This window comes from Triturus cristatus, chromosome 6 (genome assembly GCF_964204655.1).
Source record: "Triturus cristatus chromosome 6, aTriCri1.1, whole genome shotgun sequence".
Classification (NCBI taxonomy): Eukaryota; Metazoa; Chordata; class Amphibia; order Caudata; family Salamandridae; genus Triturus; species Triturus cristatus.
The window spans coordinates 554513972-554535406 of NC_140589.1; the positions used below are offsets into that span (position 1 = coordinate 554513972).

General features: G+C 47.4%; 1 protein-coding gene across 1 annotated transcript in view; it reads left to right on the forward strand.

The window, feature by feature from the left end:
* Positions 1-2974: 2974 nt before the first annotated feature.
* IRAK1BP1 (interleukin 1 receptor associated kinase 1 binding protein 1) overlaps positions 2975-21435 on the forward strand; it is a 63620-nt gene continuing 45159 nt past the window's right edge. The window contains exon 1 of the mRNA XM_085610987.1: positions 2975-3404. Coding sequence (XP_085467113.1) covers positions 3078-3404 — 327 coding nt within the window. The 5' untranslated portion in view covers positions 2975-3077. The remainder of the gene's footprint in view (positions 3405-21435) is intronic.

Here is a 21435-nt window from a genome sequence, read left to right on the forward strand (position 1 = left end):
AGCACCACACCCCACTGCAACGTTCCTCAGAAAACATCTCTGACAAAGAGCCCTCTCAGGGGCCTGTGGGTGACTGCAGCGCCACCCCCAAGAGGAGCCATGCCTGATGATGAAGCATGACACCAGCCTGGGTGCACACCCTTAACAAGGAGGAATTCCGCCCTGTAAAATTAATATTATCCAATCTACAACCCTCGACAGAGTTTCTCTCACTTGTCCTTCTAAAGACCGGACTGGTTAGCTCTATTCTAGGAACAGTTACCCTCTAGTGATTGAAACGTAGACTCTAGGGAGCACGGGTGCTGGACCTCTGTTTCTAATCTGCTCCCAGTACCCCTTCTTCTGTGTGTTTGATCCCATGGTGCCTGCCACACTGCAAGGATTTACAGGGAGGAACCTCGGCCACCAGTCGTAAGCTGCAGGGGCTAGCGGCCTATGCCAGGGCCCGCCAAAGTCACTTTCCGACAGCCTTTCCATTTTGGAAATGCCAGTGCAGAAAGGCTGTTGGAAACCAAAATTGTAATCCTGACTGCGGAAACGCTGTCCATAGGGGTTACGGTGCAGTTCGGAACGACAGGAATAGCGAGTCAAAATAACCAGCTGCTGCTCCACATTTGCATTTCTTTTAAACATGCTCCCTGCACATACATCTATTTGGACGCTTCCTCCTTTGTTCCCCCTCCCTCGCCCAACGACCCCTTAGCCTGACTTTTTTTTTTTTTTTATAACCCAGAGCTTTGCACCTTAAATTTTAAATACGCTCCGTTTCTTCCCTCCCTCCCCTGCTGCACCAATGCCCGCAAGGCGGGCGCTGTCTTATTTTAAAAAATCTGGGGGCATATCAACAACAACCGGCGATAATTATCTCTAAGCGCACTTAGCGCTAGGATAATTATCGCCGGCTAGCGTGAATTTTTATCGCTGAGATAGCGTGCTATTAGCAACGCTTATCTCAATAGCGATAAAATCCTCACGCTAACAAGCTAACGTGAGATTATCGCTGGAAACCCAGCGATAATCTCACATTACCTTGTTGATAGGGACAGGCAAACTTAGCCATGATATCCTCCTTCCATAGGATATCATGGCTAAGTCAGAAAAATACCAGACGTAAAAAAGCAGCGTTAACCGCGGTTAGTGCTGCTTTTTTTGTCTCTAACAGGGTTAGCGACATTCTTGATAATAGGAGAAATGTCGCTTAGCGACATTTCTCCTATTATTTTACTCTGGAACGCCCCCTTTGCATCTCATTAGAGATGCAAGGGGAAGCGTAGAGTAAAAGGGTGCTAACATGCAAATTTGCATGTTAGCACCCTGTTGTTGATAGGGCGCTAGTTTTATCTCTCCTTTTTTGGCTTTTAAAGCCAAAAAAGCAGAGATAAAGCCCTTGTTGATATGCCCCCTGGTCTCTTATTTACATCCTTAAATGGCGGCTGCACGTCTCGTTGTAGGCGGCTCACCGAACTCGCATTTGCTCACTTGCCCGTTGTTGCTTTCTTTTTGGATATCTATGATCTGCTCCAAGGCTACCCGCTGTCCCTGTTGCCTTTGCACCTGCCACCTTCCATTGTCATTGTACCCTTTGTGTTAGTGCACCTTTTGCACAGGTTTTCTTTGCTCATCGCGTTCCGCTCTTCTCCCTGTGCACCATGTTGATAAAAACAAAGGGGCATATCAACAACAAAAGGCGATAACAATCGCTGAACGCGTTTATCGCATTTGTCATTATCGCCGTCTATCGCCGGTTCACATCGCCGTGTTAGCGGCGTATTTACAACGCTTGGCTAACAGACGATGTGAAATCCGGAGATTGACGGTGATATTCCACATTACCGTTTGGAAACCGCCAACAACAGGACGGCGCTAAAAGAAATGTTGCTAATAGGGAGATGTGGACTCAGCCATTCAATCCACCTCCCATTGAACAGATAGACAAGTCTGACTTTTATCAGACGTTAGATACCGGCGATAACAGCGGTTAGCGCGGCATTTTATAACGCTATGGGTGTCAGGGCACGGCTTGTAAATACCGCGATGTGCGGTTACCGACTTTTTCCCTGTTATTTTGTTTGGGAACGCCTTCCTTGCATCTCATTAGAGATGCAAGGCTAGGCGTGTGGGGAACGGCTGCTAACATGCGCTAATGCATGGTAGCACCGCATTGTTGATAGGGCAATGACATTTTCATCGCTTTTCTGGCTTTTAAAGCCAGAAAAGCGGCGATATGGCTGTTGTTAATATGCCCCTATGTATGTCCAGCAAAGAAAGCCGTGCAGTCGCTTACCTGCACATGCGCTACTGTTCCACACTGAATACCCTTTGTGCTACTTCACTACATTAATTTGTTCATTTTATTTAAGTGGCTTTTTTCTGTGATTATCAGTATAGCGTGAACGCTTCACTCTTCCTTTCATATTGCTCTTCACACACGTCCTGCAGTTTCACTTTATGAAGCCCTTTCAGCCAGGATCGTTGCGCGCCTGTCTGCTAGTGTAGGCAGACAGAAATACGTAGCATCTTACATTCACATGCAAGCAGATAGTCCCTGCACCAGCCTATCCCGTCCTTTAGCTGGGGTTTCCGGGGGTCAAACGATAGGACCGGGGCCTGTGCGAGATAGTTGCTAGCGCTGGTCCATGCAGCATTTACTTTCTTACTTTCACCTGATCAGTTTCCAACACCAGACTAAGGGTAGCCACTCGAGGTAGGTGTTCAGGGAAAGCTCGGGCAGATAGCGCTACCAAGCCAGGGGAGTTTCAATATACATCTGCAAGCCCAAATTACATAGTACGCAACCCAACCAACACGTACCAACTACCAAATCAACCGTGCACATTTAGGATAAAGCTGACGCGGTGAACGCATGCGCACGCATTTTCGTACGCATGCGTACACAGAAAGAATCCTGCTACGGGGAGCTTAGAAAAACTTTTCCTGACAAACTATAAATTATTACGCATGCGCACGATGACGCATGCGCACACGCGAAGATACATCTTAACAGACGGAAAGCTCATAACGAAGGTCCGCAGCGTCGGTTGCCATGGTTTTAGTTCGACGGTGGCCTGTTTGAGAATATGCTTAGTTATAGAGTTCAGCCATTGCCAGTGTCCAGAGTGTTTGCTGCTCTCTGTCCTCGTGAAACCAACGAGATGGTAGGTGAGGTTGACATCTGCGGACTCCGAGGCATGGAGAAACAGGAAAACCGTTCTGGGGTAGCCTTGCGTGATGCACCACCCCGCGAGGTTCATGTGAGTGGTGTGGCTGAACTTTCAGCCTCCCCGGATCGTGCACGGGTGTCTGTGCATCTAAGCAGCTGTAAAGAAACTGCCATTGAGGCCAAGAGCAGCGTCAACCGCCGCCTGGACTATATTTTGCAGAGCATACGACAATACGGTGTGCAGGTAAAATGCTGAGCGTTCTTTCCAGAAACTTGTATTGGTCACCCCAGCGCTTTGCCCTCTGAGTCTGGTCACTACATATCTAGGGACAGGATTTTATTTATTTATTCATTCATTTATTTAATGAGTTTTATATAGCGCTGGCTAGACCGGAGGTATCAGAGCGCTTTACATGAGGATCAGAGAAGTTACAGGTTACAAGTTACATTTGTTTCAAGAGCATAGTCAAAACATAGGATAGGATAAAAAGCAATGTTACGGAAATTCGTCAAGGGAGGGGGGAGGAAGGAGACAAAAAAAGAAGTGGTTACAGGATACTCCCCACACAGGCAGCGAAGCTGCAAGTCTGATGGGTACTGTATGAAGGGCCACTGGAATTATGCAGCAGGAGAGGGCCAAATTATGCAGCAAGAAAAGACAAATTATGCGGCTTAACGTGGCACATTTTTTAACAATATTACTTAAGTATGTCCTCATTTTTAGGTCTCCCGTAACAGCCCAAGCGTTGTCTCTTCCATACTTTTTGTTTGCTGTTAATCAATTAAGGATTTATAAATGTTTACAAATGATTTGTGAGGGTCTCAAGACACCAGTGGTAATTTCTGTGCGAGGGATTTATAAAGAGTGGCAAATGATTTGTGAGGGTTTCAAGATAGCGTGACCAGATTCTCAAAACAAACAAGCATTGGCATAGCCAATAGGTCTCGCCTTTGGGACCTTATAAGTGTTTAGCCATGCAGCAGTTGCATGACTAAATACTAATAAGGTCCCAAAAGCGAGACCTATTGGCGGCCGCGAAAGTGAAAATAATCGCGGTCAAGCGCGGTGCGCGCGCCTGCGCACATGCACTGTAGCTCTAGGCTGGCCTAGTAGCACTTTTTGGAGCCCTCTCAATAAGTCTCGCCAGACCAGCGCATACGCTGAGTCAGGCGAGACCTAAAAACCGGTACAGGTCATAGACCTAGAAGTAGGACTGACAGAAGAGCCCAGGGCTTTAACCGCTTCTGTGCTCATGACGAGCCCAGCTCGTCATGAGGCACAGTGGAGCTTTGCTCATGACGAGCTGGGCTCATCATAACCGTCGCGGTTCGCCCACGCGCGATTGATTCCCCGCCTGTGAGGGAGAATCAATCAGTGGGCAGGGTCGTGACGAGCTCAGCTCGTCATGAGCACAGCTCCACTGTGCCCCATGACGAGCTGGGTTCGTCACGAGCACAGCGCCACCGCTGCCACCCTCCCCATCCGCGCAAGGGAATTACCCCCGCGTTCAAGGGGTTAAGTATGATGAAAAAAGGAGGGTCTCTTAATGGGCGTGGCTGATGTAATTAAGGACGTGGCTTAAACACATAAGCTAAAAAATCTCTGCCTAGCATAGCGTCCCGCCCAAAAAATGTGTTGCTTCTGTCATTGTATCCAGATAAATAATACGAGTAACAATACACATACAACAAACCTTGGCTATTACCTTTGTCAATTGTTAGCTGCATAAGCTAAATAAGCAAGAACTTTGGCTTCGCTGTACATAACATTGAAAATGCTCCGGTTCTGGAATGATGAGACTGTGAAAGAACTATAACAGGTCTCTGAAGGCACTGATGCGTGGTACTGCTGCAGAAGTAAAAAAAAAATGTCACTGTAAGGGCAAAAATGGAGAGCCCAATAGAGACCCGTCGCATTTGCCCGGTCCCAGAAGTAACCTAAGAAGGCTGGCTTGTGAACAGGTACCTGGACAAAAGGAAATTAAAACAGTAATAAATATAGACCCAATCAGTTCGATATTTTAGCCGTTATCAAGTTGGATACGGGCAATTTAATATGCAAATATGAGAGATAAACGTAACATGTGAATTAATAACATTGGGACACAAGCCTGTATCTAGGTAGCATTCAGGTTAAATGCAGATCCCTGCGGTCAGTGCATTAACGTACTGCGCTGCTCGACTGGCAGGCTTTCCACTCTCCATTGTGAAACCTCCTAGGCGGCTGCACCTTCTCGGTGCGCCTGGCACACAATGACTACTCACACTGACTTCAGAGGTACAGCAGGCGCACAAGACACTATTTAAAAAACTGGACATTTATTTGTTTAACCCGGGAACTGCGCAATAACCGGGACATTTCTTTAATTTGAAGCAAAGTGTCGGGACACTGGAACACTGCTTCAAAAACCGGGACCGTCCGGGGAAAACCGGGTCGTCTGGTCACCCTATCTCAAGGCACCAGTGGTGGTTTCAGTGCGAGGGCACTGTAAAAAAGAAATACTAAATCTGCTTTAGTGTAGCTGTTTCAGTTGGAATGGACTGAATACAGCCCCTTTGAAGAGTTGGGAACCCCCAACAACCGTGTTGCAGCATGGGCTTTTTTGCGACCTTGCATTAAATGGTACCATTGCCCCTGAAGGACTGATATAGCCTCTCTACCGTACCACCCTTGCCTGAGGAAATGATTCCCAGCAGTCCCGGAGCAGTCACTAGCTGTTACGCACATATGTCGGTGTTTTCCATCTTGTTTCCATCGTAAGCATATGTGGTGTAACAAAGAAGAATGCCTCTCCTTGGGATAAAATGAATATGGTACTAAGGGAGGCATTGCCTCTGATGTGCTACATTAATATTAATAGAACCAGAAGAAATTCCAGATTTCTGAAAGGTCCGTTTTGTTTGTCGAGTAAAACTGGAGAGGGGCAACTAGCCAATCATTTGTTAGCGCCAGAAGGCCTAAATTTATGTTATCAAACAACCCAGTTTAAGACTATTCTTCACAGCTAAGGGCTGGTTTATCAAGCTATGCATCTGTGAGCAGTGATTGGCTCAGCCAGGCACCAGCACCATCTGTTTATGTATGAGGGATGAGGGCTCTGCTATGTTAAGACCGAATCTGTTCGATGTGAGCATGTATGGTTGTAAAGTGTCCTAAGTCCTACTGTGATTATACCATCCACTCCTCGTATTTTCATTGCATTTTGGAATTTTCGTCCTGGTCTATAATGAGATAAACAGGACTACAAGTGCCAGAAGTCAAAGCAAGCAATTGGAGGCAATGAGCTACTGATGTATAAACCCAGAAATAGTGAGACATCTGTGGATATTGACTGATAGTTCTGTTGTCCAAGTCTAAAGTTTAAAATCCTGCTCACTGTAGAGATACATTTTCTGTATGAGGCAAATGTGAAGTAGGCCTCTGTCCTCTTAGGTGTAACTATCCTGTATGATGTCTCCGCATCTAAAAACTAAGTAAATTGAGAGAAGCTTAAGACTGTAAAAGGTGTGTAAATAGTCATATTCAAATTAGTTGCAGCTTGAAGAGGAAGAAACTTTAAACAATGTTGTGTGGAAAAGAAAGTAACATTGACTATTAAAGTATTATTTCCAACTGCTCCGGTCATTTACATCAGTCAATGCCTTTGATAAAAGGCATTAAATGCTAATAATTATGCATTTAAGCCAAAGGTAAGGGCACATGATGGAGAGGACTATTGCTTTAAGTTAAAAAATTAAAAAAAACATCCTTTTCTCCCATTTATGTTGAATAATATTTGCACAGGAAATGGCGACTAGTCTATGAAAAATATTTCAAGCACCTCTAACGTGCACCCCACCCCCAATCCCCCACACCCCCGACCAAGTGCAGCCCTACCACTTACAAACTTCACCAGCCGCCACTGCAAGGCACTGGAGTTGCTACCTGCTAGGTGGTGAACTGCTCATTCGCAATGAAGAAATATCAATCCCTTAGGGAAACCAAGTACACACTAACTCATACACACCACACCTCAATTGCTTACATAACACCCCGGAAGGCAGGGAGTACACTTATAACACAGCCCCTCAACTGAAACACCACCAAGTCCAATAATGTAGCGGCAGAATTCTTTAATTTAAAAAGATCCAATTTAAATAAAAACAAAGTGCTTTGTCAAGGTACCACACATTTCATATAAAGATTTCAATAGTCCGACACATTTATCATCACAAGAATTTCTAATAGATATTGAAAAACTTTACATGTTATACACGTTCTATCTAATATACATGAGAAGCCTATTCAAAACTTGTGTTGTGTTACATATACATTCAATGGTGAAAATATCAGTAAAAACATTTGCAAGATAATTTGACCGTAATGAAATAATTCCTGGAGAGAACACGCATTTGCAATGCAATAGGTCTCGCATTAGTGAGAGCTAGTTATTGGAGTTGTAAATGATCATGTTTTTACCTGTGTGTTTTTTATTTTGGCTTGTAGTGGATGTATGTGGTGTGTAGTGAAATTATGTGGGTTGTATTGGAAATGTTAGTTGTAGAACTGTGTGTAGTGTATTTGTGCAGTGAAATTATGTGACATGGTGAATAGATAGCGGTTAGAGCTGCAGAGAATAGACAGAAAGGAAGAATGAGAGGGATAGGTAGATTGTGTAGGAAGCAGTTATTGTACTTGAGACAGAGGAGCAGAGATAGTGTGTAAGAAAGATGGAAAGAAGGGGAGAGAAGGCTATAGCACATAATGAGGGAGGTTTTGTTTATGCAGATGTCACCCTAAGAAGAGGAACACATGGGTTTGAGGGATGGAAACAATGAAAAGTTACAGGGTAAAAACTGTGCTTGAAGACCTCAAGTTAAACACATGAAGAAGTGGGAATAGTGCGTGAGAGTGCGATACCTATGCATCTTGACCGGAGTGTAATATAATCTATGGAGAAACTTATAGTGAAGTATGCGGAGCGTACTGCTGGCTGAGACCCTCTCCGTTTGCAAGCAACAATATTCCCATTGTTAATCTGCCAAAACTATTCGCAGCTCCTCTTCCAGCGCACGCGAGAGGGCGTGTCCAGCAGTACACTCTGCGCATGTACCGTTCTATATATCTGGGAGACAAGGCGTTTATTTGAATTATTTTTCAGCATTAAGTGGAGCGGGGCTAGCGCCTGTGGCTCCGCCGGAAATTCCGGAACTATAGACCGAATCCCAAGACGTTGGCGGATGTATAGGAAGACATCCAGCGGTGTCTGTTGCATACCCTGAAAACATGCTAGAGAGACCGAAAGCGTCCATTATGGAAGAAGTATCCCCAAGTGACAATATTGGTGCGCTTTTGAAAATGACGAAATATTGTTTCCTGAAGCAGAGGTATACTCGGGTGGTAACTGAGAGGCAGCAGAGGGGAACACTTAATAAGCGTCCTATGCGCTGCCAGGCCCTTGCCGTGCATGTGATTGTGGTCGGGTCCCTGTGTCTGGGCACGATCGGGCCGTGCACCACTCCCTCCACTGGTGTAGGATGTGCAAGCCAGTGTTCAGCCGCCACTTGCGGCATGTATCTTGGCTGCTTCACCCAAAACCATGCAAAGTGAGCCTGTGCACTGAGGTAATAGAGTTCAAACTTTGGTATTCCGAACCCACCCTGCGCATATGGTCTTGTAAGTATCTTCCATTGCAGCCTTGGCTGTTTCCCCTCCCCACACAAGACTTGTCAATTCTGATCTTAACGTCTTGAAAAAGTAAAACCCCGGATAATACGGGATGTTTAAAAACAAGTAGAGCAGATGTGGAAGTATTACCATTTTAATTAGGGAGGCCCGCCCCGCCATGGAGAGGGGAAGTGTTATCCAGCGATTTACATCTTCCGATATACGATACATAACAGTCCCATAATTTATGCGCATAAGTTCCTCCCTATCTTTTGTGACTCGAATACCAAGATACCTCAGTTCATCTTCGCACCACTCCAAAGGGTAATCCAGCGGAAAGCGTGTTGTCGCTGCTGTCAACGGAAAAAAGCAAGACTTCCCCCAGTTAATATGAATTCCCGATAGTACCCCGAATGTTATAAATTCTCTCAGTACTGGATTCAGGTTTTCCTGCGGGTCTCGTATATATAGTGTAATATCATCTGCGTATAATGATATGAGAATCTGCCGCATATTGCACTGCAAAGCCTTGTCGTTGTGATGCTGTCTCAGCTTTGCCGCCAGGGGCTCTACTGCCAGAGCAAACAGTAAAGGAGATAGGGGGCACCCCTGCCGGGTGCCTCCGTTAATTGGGAAGGCAGGGGATGCGTGCCCGTTAATAAGCACTTTAGCTACTGGCGAGTGGTATAGTAGTTTAATCCAGGATAAGAAAAGAGGCGGAAAGCCCATCCGCAACATCACCCCAAAAATATAATCCCATTCAATGGAATCAAATGCCTTAGTGGCATCTAAAACACTGCGGCCAAAGGCAAGTCAGGCGACACATTATTTAAGATGGCAAAAGCGTTCTCAGATTATGCGAGGTGGGTCTTCCGGGCACAAAGCCCGACTGATCTGGGAGAATCAAGTTCTCCATAAGTAGACTTAGGCGTGGAGCGATAATTTTAGCCAGAATTTTAGTATCGCAGTTGAGGAGAGAAAGCGGCCTGTAGGAGTCACATTGCCGGGGCGGCTTCCCAGGCTTCAGAAGAGAGACAATAATAGCCTCCCTCATAGAGGCAGGCAAACTGCCCACCTCGAGGGATTCCTCATACACCTCCCGCAATATGGGGGCCATTAGATCTATATATGTTTTGTAGAATTCTATCGGGAAGCCATCCGACCCTGCGGCTTTCCCGGATTGCATACTCATGATAGCGTCCTTGACCTCGTCCAGCTCAAATGGTGCACATAAAAAATCCCGTTGCCGATCGCTCAGCCAGCCGAGCGCCACGTCTCCCTAAAAATTCTCCAGATCCAAGTTGACCCTCCCACGGGTTGTATATAATTGCTGATCATGCTGCGTGAATGCCTCCCGAATGCGGTCAGTATCACAGTAGGCCATACCGTCTGCGTCCTCCAGCTCCATACCGTACCCAAAGTACCGAGACTTCCTGTCCATCTACGCCAAAGCCCTGCCAGGTCTATCCCCCTCCCCGTAACAGCGCGCCACCCAGTATTTCCCCCGGAACCGAGTCTCCCTCTGCGCCATGTCTATATATTCCGTGAGTGTCTCCCGAAACTTGAGCTGGGTATCGCTGCTAGGGTCTAAGACCAACTGCGCTTCCAAGGACCGAAGCTTCACCTCCAAGCTATTCAGTGTATGTGATATGTCCTTCAACACCCTGGCTCCTTTTGCAATACAGAAACCACGGAGCGTAGCCTTAAACGCCTCCCAAATAGTCTTCACACTATCCACTGAACCTTTGTTACGAACAAAAAACTCCTTTATCTCGTCTCGCAACTCAGTCTGGAACACTCTGTCTAGCAAGATAGAAGCGTGCATGCGGCAAGCCCCACGAGGAACGTAGAATGCCGACGAGGCCAACGTGAGCTTAAAAGGGGCATGATCTGAGTAAGTTCGAGCCAAATGTTGCACTTGTACTATCGCTGGAGCCACCCCTCTGGATACCAACCAATAGTCTAGTCGCGCCCAAGACGCGGCCTGTGTCGGGAAATGCGTCCCCTCCCTGTCATGTGGATGGGTGTGCCGCCAAGCATCGATTAGATGATAAACGTCTATGGTGTCCTGAATAACAGCACACGCCTTAGTGTAATGGTGAGGAGCAGAATGAGATCTATCCAGACTGGGATCACACACTACATTAAAGTCCCCACCCCAGATTCTGTGACTGGAGCCTATGTCAAATATCTTAGCCCATAGTGAAGTGAAGAAGTCAGGTGCATCCACATTTGGACCATAGCAACATGCGAGTGTGACCGAAACTGAGCCCAATCTCCCCCACGCCAGACAGTATCACCCCTGCGGGTCACAAGAGGTTCCAGCTAATTGAAACGGTACCTGTCTTTTAATAAGAATTGCCGCCCCTCTCGCATACGTTGAGTAGGAGGAGAAAATCCTATACTCCGCCCATCTAAGCGCAAAGTTGCTCGGGTGCTGGGGAGCGAGATGCGTTTCCTGCAGCATGGCAATGTGCACATTGTGCCTATCTAAATATGCTAATATTTGTCTCTTCTTCCTAGGGTCCCCCATGCCTCTGATATTCCATGTGATGATATTTAACGTTCCAAGGTCACCATCCATCATAGTTCGAGACATTCTCTCCCAGCCGGGGCAACATCACAAAGTAGTCATCCATGCTCTGATCCCTATAAGACTGCAATCTCTGATATCGTATAACATGCTCACATTCCAATACATCAAGTAATATCTCTAAGTACTCCAAGTAGGAATCTAGCGCGAAGATCGTCAAACGAATAACCCAATATAACCAGACCCTGCCCCCCCCCCACTGAAGCAACCCCAACCTGCCAGAAGTAGTCACCCGCCCGCCCCTCCCCAAGCTCCCCGCACACAAAAACAACAGTAACATCCCCACATACATACTGCAATGTACATTCCCCGTGGAAAACCCACAGGGGGACGTTGCTAGATGGCAGCACAGGTGCCTCCCCCCCACAGAGCCCATCACTGGCCACCATCCCAGGCTCATGCAGGTGGAGGGTGCCAGGTGCATCGTTGGTAGTGCTCAAGAAAGATGGTCCCCGCCCGAAGAGCAGAAAAAAAAAACAGATTCATGTCTCTGCCTGTGAATTCACGCCCCAATGTAGCTTACGTATCTCACTCTGCACTAGGCACAGATATGTCCTGGGGACCGTTGTTCCCATTAGGCCTCTCCCACTCCGGTCAGTGAGGATTGCTCCGGTCAGTGAGGATTGCTGCTGCGCCTCCCCATTTCCCTCCATGCGATTCCCACGCTTGAGTCGCCTGAGGAAGTCCTCCACCTGCTGTGGCTTAGTAAAAAAATGTTGTTTCACTTGGTGAGTTACTCGGAGCCGCGCTGGATAGAGTAGCGCATAATCGATTTGTGCTTTCCGCGGTTTAACCTTCACCTCCACAAACTTGCGCCGCTCCTCCTGAACCAACGGCGTGAAATCCGGGTAGATGGTAAACATATGCCCTTCAAAAGTTAAAAGTCTGTTTATTTCTCGCTCCCCTCAGGGCCACATCTCTGTCTCTATAGTTCAATAGGCGCGCTATAATGGGCCTCGGTACGCTGCCGGGTGGGGGGCGAGGTCCATGGGCTCGGTGAGCCCGTTCCACAATAAACTGACTGGAAAAGGACTCCGCTCCAATAGCAGATAACAGCATTTTCTCTACATACTCCTCCATTTTCCCTGTGTTGGTGTACTCGGGAATACCCATTACGCGAATATTGTTGCGCCTACTGCGCGCTTCCAAGTCCTCATTTTTTGCAGCAATAATTTTGAGAAGCTTATCTATGTGGGCCAGCTGCGTCGTGTGGGTTGACGTTGTGTCTTCTGCGTCGGAGATCCGCCGCACCGCTTCCTTCAAGCAGTCATCATGCCCCTCCAATTTATGTGCTATGGCTTCCATTCGGGTCGACATCCTGTCCACCTTATCAACAATGGTGGCGAAGCCCTGCCGTACCTCCTGCAATATACTCTGCACGTCTGAATTAGGGGGCGCAACCCCCCCTTGGGCCACAGCCCCCCGTCAATGTCACGGTCATCCGGCAACGCTCGAGGAGTCTTCTTCGCCGCTTCAAAATTCAGCTTGGGCTGCCTGGTGTCCGATTTGCCCATGGTTGCGTTGAGCACCAAGCTGCCACTGTATACCGTCCTCCGTCTGCTGGGCCCGGTGGCGCTCCCCACTGCACCCCACGCACACACCTCTCGGCGCCGGGGGCGGGTCAACCCAGCACAACCACAGGATCTTCACCTCCTCCTTCCTGCAACACCTGGCGTGCAGACGCCGGCCTCCGTATTCTCCTTGCTCTTCGCTCAGTTCCAGGGATGGATTTGTGCCGCCAGACGCTCAGTCCCCCCCGAGCCCCACAGCCAGGTTCTTCCACTCCTGTGTATGCCCAGACACTAGCGAGGCAAAAGGAGCATCCGCGACCCCCTCCACTACAGGGTAGTCCTGGTCGCTCGTGGCGCCAGAGGTAAAAGCAGTGGTCACCAGCCCAGCTGCCCTCAGAACACCTCTAGCCGCAATCCCGGGGGGGACCACCAAGGTTGAGCACAGGAGCAGCGTGCGCGCCGCGTGTCCGCGTGAGAAATGTAGGCCCCTCTTCCCTGCCGGGGCGGGTCCGCTGATGACCTACTGACTTGTCGGCAGAGCTCAGCGGGCAATACATTGCAGGAGAAGGGCGTGGTGGGCTGCCCAATTGCAACACCAGACCGGCGGGGCCCCTCGCCTGTCCCACACAGCGGGGGCTGCCGCACGGTACCGGGCCAATGATCCACGTCTCCTCCTAGATGCCTCCGCTGCCGCCTCTCATTGCTTCCGCGCAGGTCTTCACAGGGGCTCAACGCCTCCACCTGGGCCACACACCGGAGCGAGTATCGCCGCAATATCCTCCGCCAGAGTGGGACGCAGAGGCAGGCAGCGCCCGCCCGGGTGCCGATCTTCGTTCGATTCCCGGCAGACCCCTGGGCCCCGTCTCCCCTCGGCGCCACCAGCAGCCACTCAGCACGCCTTCCCGCCTAAACCGCAGCGCGAGTCGATACCTCCCCCGCCGATGCCGCGGCCAGCAGAGGGACTCACCACCAGGTAGGTCACCGCTCGCCGCGCAAAGTTCTCCTGGGTGCCGGCCTGGTCTCCACGTGTACAACCGTGGCCTCGCGTTACAGGTGAGGCCGCTCTGGGGCACCACACCACTCTGGCCACCCGCACGGTCAGATGTTTATGAGGTCCGTACAGGAGCAAAATCCGCCCCACAGCTCCGCAATTCACAGCGAGTCTGCAGACAACCTAGACACGCCGAGATCCCGCATTTCCAGGCAGGCAGACATCATCTTGAGCAGGATAATTGATAGATAAGTCACCGGGCCGCAAGAGCCTCACGTTTGTGCGGCCATCTTGCGTGCGCGCCCTCTAGCGCCCCCGGTTTACAGTGAAACCTTCATTCATACCCAAACATTCTGCTTACACCCCAAATCATACCGTTCAACTACTCCTAGTCAGTTTGAAAATATCAGAAAAGACTGCACTCACCACAGATGAGTGATGAGCTTCTTCATTGCACACAATGAACAGTGTGATGCCAAATTTAATTGTTTGTAGATTCCTTCAGCCTAGACTGGGTATGTTTTAAATTTCGAATCCTCAGTTCTAAGAAGGGAAAAGAAGAAAAAAAACAAGATATAAACCTTTTTAACCTGTAGCAATTACAGGCCACACAAATAACGTTTTTTTAAGGTCTGTAATTCATTGTTAAATGTTCAAAAATACCAAATCTTACCAGAGGGATAGTCGTGAGAGTCAAATCAGCCCCGGAGAAGAAATAGCTGGGGAAGGTTATTCGGCACATTCTTTCTGTGCTGTTGATATTGCTACTGATCGCTACTTAAGGGAATTCTGGCTATTTGAGTTGGGTGTTTATCCACAACCCAATTCCACTTCTCTGCGCAAAAATACAAAAAGGCATGGTCTATTATTAGTCGCTAAGAGGTTATAGAGATCACGTTCATGTCACTAAGTTTTGTTATTGACCATGGTTGGACAAAATATGGTGGCGGGCTTCTTTTTCAATAATTCGAACAATTAGTTTTCAATATATGTTTCTCAAAATTTGAGAAAGTGAGACAGGTGCTGTTAGCATCCTGCAGTCACGCAGTTTAAAACGACTACAAGCTCTCTTTAAATTTCTAGATTTTTTTTATATAAGTGGTGGAGACTCCATCCATCGTATGTTCCACCTATTTGCTCTCACTACCATATTTTAGAGCCCTTGTCTACCATGTATGTCGCGTTTCCGGCCAGGTTGATTGTAGGGATATGAATACGTAACAACTGCGGCCGATAACCTACCACTAGCTCTCTCAATTTGGTTCGAGATACGCTGAGATGCGCTTATAATGCTCTCATATGCTGTTCAAACGTAAAGAGCCCGGCGGTCAATAAATCAGCAGGCCCTCCATACAGTTACATGCGGTAGAGAAAGGCAATCTATGGGATCTATAATCTCAGTATTTCCTATACCTGATTTACCACTCGTTTAGATGTATCAACTCTTCCGCCTTCTAGTCACTGTGCTGGCGGGGCTGTTTCATTTTAGTACAGTAAGAACCAGAAGTAGAGTGGAATAGCTTTCCGGTCCTCCGCATTTTTATGGCGGCCATCTTAGACTGGTTTTATAATTTATCTACCTATTAAGTATGAACTTCCTACGTCAAACAAGTTATAAGTGCTGGTACAACTATTAAAAGACGGATAACCGGTGGTTTTAGAGAAAATAGAGTTTATTCTAATCAAGTGCATTTATTCTTTCCTGATGTGGTATCATGCTCTCTCACCTCGTGTATCGTGTATCGGCTGTCTGATAGATCTAGTATTATATCGGCCATCTTAAATTGGTTTTCTACATTTTACTTCTCCATTTAGGATAAATAGATAGTTTAATAAATCTCTTTCTGCGATATTGTAAATACTATTCGCAAATCGCCTATCATGGGACAGCTATTACGGAAGTACGCTCCCCTTCTCAAGACACATTACATTAGTATGGTATGTACACAAAAGGGTTATAGTCAACAACAAAATCCTATGTTTTGGACTACAGTTATTCTTCGGAGGTGATGATGAGGCAATGTGATAATGTCTCCCCATTATAGAAAACTAGATAGGGAAGGTAGCCCATGAGTCAAGGAGATCACCAAGTAATTATATTTTCCCAATCCTCTCGTTTATTAAGTCCCCTTTTGATGGTGTCAAATTTTACCATAAACCACTGCTCCCTTAGTTTCCTCCTACTCTCTATTGCCTCCTCTTTTAAGGACTTTAACTTTCTTGACCACGATCCATTTGATCTCTGTAAGGGTGTGGTTCTCTTTCAACCAATGATTAACCAGTGGCGCATTTTCTTTTTTTGTTTTGATAGCAGATCTATGTTCACAGAGGTGTTGTCTGAATTCCCACCCCGTCTCTCCAATGTAGCCTAGGCCACATGGGCAGACTACCAAATAGATCACATTTTTACTCCTACAGTTATTAAGAGTAGTTATGTTATGCGTGGCTCCATTAAAGGATGCTTCTTGAGTCACTATACATAGATCGCAAATGCTGCAGGTGCCACACTTGTGGTTCCCTTTCGCGCCCCCACCTTCTATTCTGCTTTGTGTCTCATCCTTATCTTCTCTGTATGTATATACTAGTGTGTTTCTTAAGTTTCTGTTTTTCCTACAAGCAAATAGTGGTTTGGGGAATTTTGTATTATTGTCTTGATTAAGAAGTTTCCAGTTTCTATTCACTATATTTTTTAGTTTATTACTCAGACCAGAAAATGTACTGACTATAACTATTCTGTCTTTAGGTTGGTCTCGTTTAGTACCTTCTAGGAGACTCTCCCTATCATAGGACCTCGCTCTCTTACATGACCGGTTGATACATTTTTGGGGTAGCCCTGTTCCTCTGGGCTCATTTTCAGCTTCTAAAATGGATGTAAAAATCCTGTATAGAGGTGCAGTTTCTTTCGAACAGCCAGTTCTTAAGTCCTCTCCTGAATTGCTGATTCCAAATGTTGTCCGCTAGTTGTGAGCAGGAGCTGATCCTAGGTGTCTATTTGGTTGATGGGAGGTTATGAGTTTGTTAATGTAGTCTGGTCCTTTGTATATGTGGGCCAAACAATCAGCATTTGTAGAGTGCTGTACTGTCATACCTCGGTTCATCCTGGAGCTTTGGGTCTTCTACGTTGAAAAGCCACATCTTGAGCTTCCTTCTGAAGTCCGCTAGGGATGGAGCAGTCCAGAGGTGGAGGTGCAGGTCGTTCCAGGACTTGGAGGTGATTTAGGAGAAGGAACCACCCCCCTGCGAATGATGCGGGGTGTGCGCAAAGGCTAACGAGGAGGAGCGCAAGTGCCTGGTGAGTTGATGGAAATTGAGTCGGTGGTTGATGTAGGTCAGTCCTTGATCATGTAGGTCTTTGTAGGCATGCGTGAGGATCTTGACCTGGCATCTCTTTTGGATGAGGAGCCAGTGGAGGCTTCTGAAGTGGGGGAGTGATGTGGCTCCATTTGGAAAGGTCCAGGATGAATCTGGCTGTGGTGTTCTGTATGGTCTGGAATCTTCTGAGGAGCTGGGTGGGGATACTGGCGTAGTGTGCATTGCAGTAGTCGAGGCGGCTGATGACAAGGGCTTGAGTGATGGTCTTTCTGGTGTTTACTGGGATGCATCTGAAGATTCTGTTGAGTGTGCGGAGGGTGTGGAAACGTGAGGAGATGACCGCATTGACTTGTCATTTCATGGTCAGTTTGCTGTTGAGGATAATGTCTCAGTTGCATGCATGGTCTGTTGGTGGGGTTTCGAGTTCTGCTGGCCACCAACTGTGGTACAATATGGATGTGTTCTGGTGGTTGCGAGTTCTTCAGTGAGCTAAAGGATGAGTTGAGTGTCATCTGCTTCAGAAATTATGTTGAGGCCATGGGATGTGACGATGTCTGCGAAAGGGATCATGAAGGTGTTGAATAATGAGGGGCTGAGGAAAGATCCATGGGGTACGCCGCATATGATGTTTTTGAGTTCGGAGGTAAAAGGCGGAAGCTGGATGCTCTGTGTGTGTCCTTTAAGGAAGGAAGCGATCCACTTGAGGGTGTTTTGCTGCATGCATATGTTGGGGAATCTGTTGATGAGGGTGTGGTCATATGCTCTGCCGAACACAGCAGAGAGGTTGAGGAGGATCAAGGCTACCATCTCCCCGCTGTCGAGGAGGGTTCTGATGTCATCTGTAGCAGCGATCAGCGCTGTCTCCAGGATGTGGTTGGCACAGAATTCTGATTAGGAAGCTTCCAGCAGGTGGTTTTGTTCCAGGTATTTGGTGAGTACTTTGGCTGAACTGGCATCTCTTCTGGATTGGGAGTCAGTGTAGCTTCTTGAGGTGGGGTGTGATGTGGTTACGTCCTGGGAGGTCGAGGATGAGTTTTGCTGCTGAGTTTTGTATTGTCTATAGTGGTCTTGGTGCCCTCCCATTTCTTCCAATGGGTGGGTTTCAAATATACTCTTGATTGCTTTCTTCCTGCTGGCAAGCTCTGTGTTCGCCACTTCCTTCTTCTTGCATGTGACCCTCCCCTAGGGCATGGCCCAAACACTTGTTTCCTTACACTGCTTGCTCTTATGAGACCTAATTTTTTCCTTTTTGTTGTGCGACTGCAGAGTGCATCTTTCCTACGTTCCATTGTTTGCTTGTTTTTTTATGCTGTCCAGCTTGACTTTGACTCCCCCATGAGCATTCCTTATTTACTCTATCCTCCCCAGTACTCACTATCTGCAAACAGGCCTTCAAATCCTGTTCTTATCTTGTCTCATTTGCTGTGCATTCAAAGACGGGTCAAATGTCAGACTATGTATTACAAGGGAACTTGGTGTTTCCTTGTATTGACTTCAACGTGAGAGAATTTATGTGACAGTCCATCCTGCTGAGTACCCAGGCGAGAGGACAGGCTGTAAGATGTTATCTTTTCTAGCACACAACAAAAATGCACACTGCGGATATTTCAGAAGACATCTGAAGTGTAGTGGAAACAAATAAGTTTTACTATTCATGCCTCATGTGCCTTTGCCTTTTACTTCGAGGGAAGCACAGCTCATGTGAGATTTGAGATTGATTCGTTTCCACTCTTCCTTTTTAGGTCGAGGACGTCCGGTCTGCCGAAAGGCAGAACCGGAAGTCGGAGATTTAATGACTTGGAGAAGAGGGGCTTGAACCCGCCCCTCTTCTCCCCTGTTCTCCATTGGCTGGCCTCTTGAATGCTGGCCAGCCATTGGAGAAGAGGTCAGTCATTCAGATTAGGCCCTGTCCTTTTCGGATCGGGGGGCGTGTTTTTTGCGAGAAGTCTCAAGGAGGAGACAACAGCAAAACACGCCCCCGAATCCGAAAAGGACGCTGGGCGGTGGTGTGCCTTTTGCTCTGCCTTGTTGTTCCTCTGGGAAGGCTTTCGTTTTTACCTGGTCCGGAGAGAGGCTGGCTGTGCCGCCCAGACAGAGGCCCATTGACGAGTGTGACACAAAGGCAACCGGAAACATTTTCAAGCGAGGCTTTTGTGCGAAAGAAAAGGCCTGGCCGCGCAGAACCGATCAGCATTTTAATCATTTTAGCATTTTAATCATTTTAATTCCCAGTCTCCGAGTCACGAAGCTCTGCGGAAGTCGGGCAGCAAGCGAAGGCTGTGTCTGTGGGGGCGATGGCTGAATGGCTGTCTTGCTGTGTTGTTTTGGGGCCTGCCGATTAAGATGCCATTGTTCTGAGGACATTAACATATGCATGACACAGGACCATTATGCAGACGAGGCGAGCGTTGTGTTAGCTGGCAGTGTGCTCTCGTTTCAGAGGTGGGGGAGGTGAGTCGGGCTGACGCTTTGGGAGACCCCCAAGATCTCCGATCGAACTGATGTTTAATAGCTAAAACTTCTCTGCGAACGCGTCCCATGTCATGAGAGTGACTTTAATCAGCCCCGGTTTGTCAACCATCAGTACTAAGCATGTCGGGACTTGTAGTTACACGTTGCCCATCCAAACGTGGGACTACACGATGCGTAGTGTTGTTGGCTACGAGTATAGCACTTTAAGATTGAGGGTGTATGTGTCACACGAGGCCAAGATGCTGCTTCACTCCTTGTTGGGGTGCGAACAATTCTCCTTGATTCATTAAACACCATCCGACCCCCCTCAGCCCCACTCCTTTGATCAAGATAGATCGCCGACAGTCGTGACACAAATGTGTGGGGGTATTGCGGCATCGCCTGCATCATTGTGTTAAAAGCTGTAAGGTAACAACAACAACGTAAAGGAAGTTATCAAGCAATTCCTCGTACACAGATGCGACCTGACGGGGCGCCACGAAGACCCGCTGAGGCGCACATTTCCGTGGTGACACGTGCCTTGGTGGCATTTCAGTCACACTTCCAACATTTTTTTTTCTAGCTAGGAAAGCCAATATGTCAAGTATTACTTTATTCTTCATTTGTTTAATTTTGTGCGCTTGTACAGTGGCATCTGAGGAAGTAAAACGACCTACAAAATACGTCCATTTGACCCTGAACAATTCAAATAAAAATTCAGAAGTCGAAACTGTAGCCACTGACGACCACGCTACGTGTGCGCTGACATCACCACGAATGCTTTTACTGAGCACAGATATTCCTCATTCAACCTCATATATGCATGACACAGGACCATTATGCAGAAGAGGCGAGCGTTGTGTTAGCTGGCAGTGTGCTCTCGTTTCAGAGGTGGGGGAGGTGAGTCGGGCTGACGCTTTGGGAGACCCCCAAGATCTCCGATCGAACTGATGTTTAATAGCTAAAACTTCTCTGCGAACGCGTCCCATGTCATGAGTGACTTTAATCAGCCCCGGTTAGTCAACCATCAGTACTAAGCATGTCGGGACTTGTAGTTACACGTTGCCCATCCAAACGCGGGACTACAAGATGCGTAGTGTGGTTGGCTACGAGTATAGCACTTTAAGATTGAGGGTGTATGTGTCACACGAGGCCAAGATGCTGCTTCACTCCTTGGTGGGGTGCGAACAATTCTCCTTGATTCATTAAACACCATCCGACCCCCTCAGCCCCACTCCTTTGATCAAGATAGATCGCCGACAGTCGTGACACAAATGTGTGGGGGTATTGCGGCATCGCCTGCATCATTGTGTTAAAAGCTGTAAGGTAATAACAACAACGTAAAGGAAGTTATCAAGCAATTCCTCGTACACAGATGCGACCTGACGGGGCGCCACGAAGACCCGCTGAGGCGCACATTTCCGTGGTGACACGTGCCTTGGTGGCATTTCAGTCACACTTCCAACATTTTTTTTTCTAGCTAGGAAAGCCAATATGTCAAGTATTACTTTATTCTTCATTTGTTTAATTTTGTGCGCTTGGACAGTGGCATCTGAGGAAGTAAAACGACCTACAAAATACGTCCATTTGACCCTGAACGATTCAAATAAAAATTCAGAAGTCGAAACTGTAGCCACTGACGACCACGCTACGTGTGCGCTGACATCACCACGAATGCTTTTACAGAGCACAGATATTCCTCATTCAACCTCATTCATATTTATTTATTTATTTAATGCGTTTTTATATAGCGCGGACTTTACCCGAAGG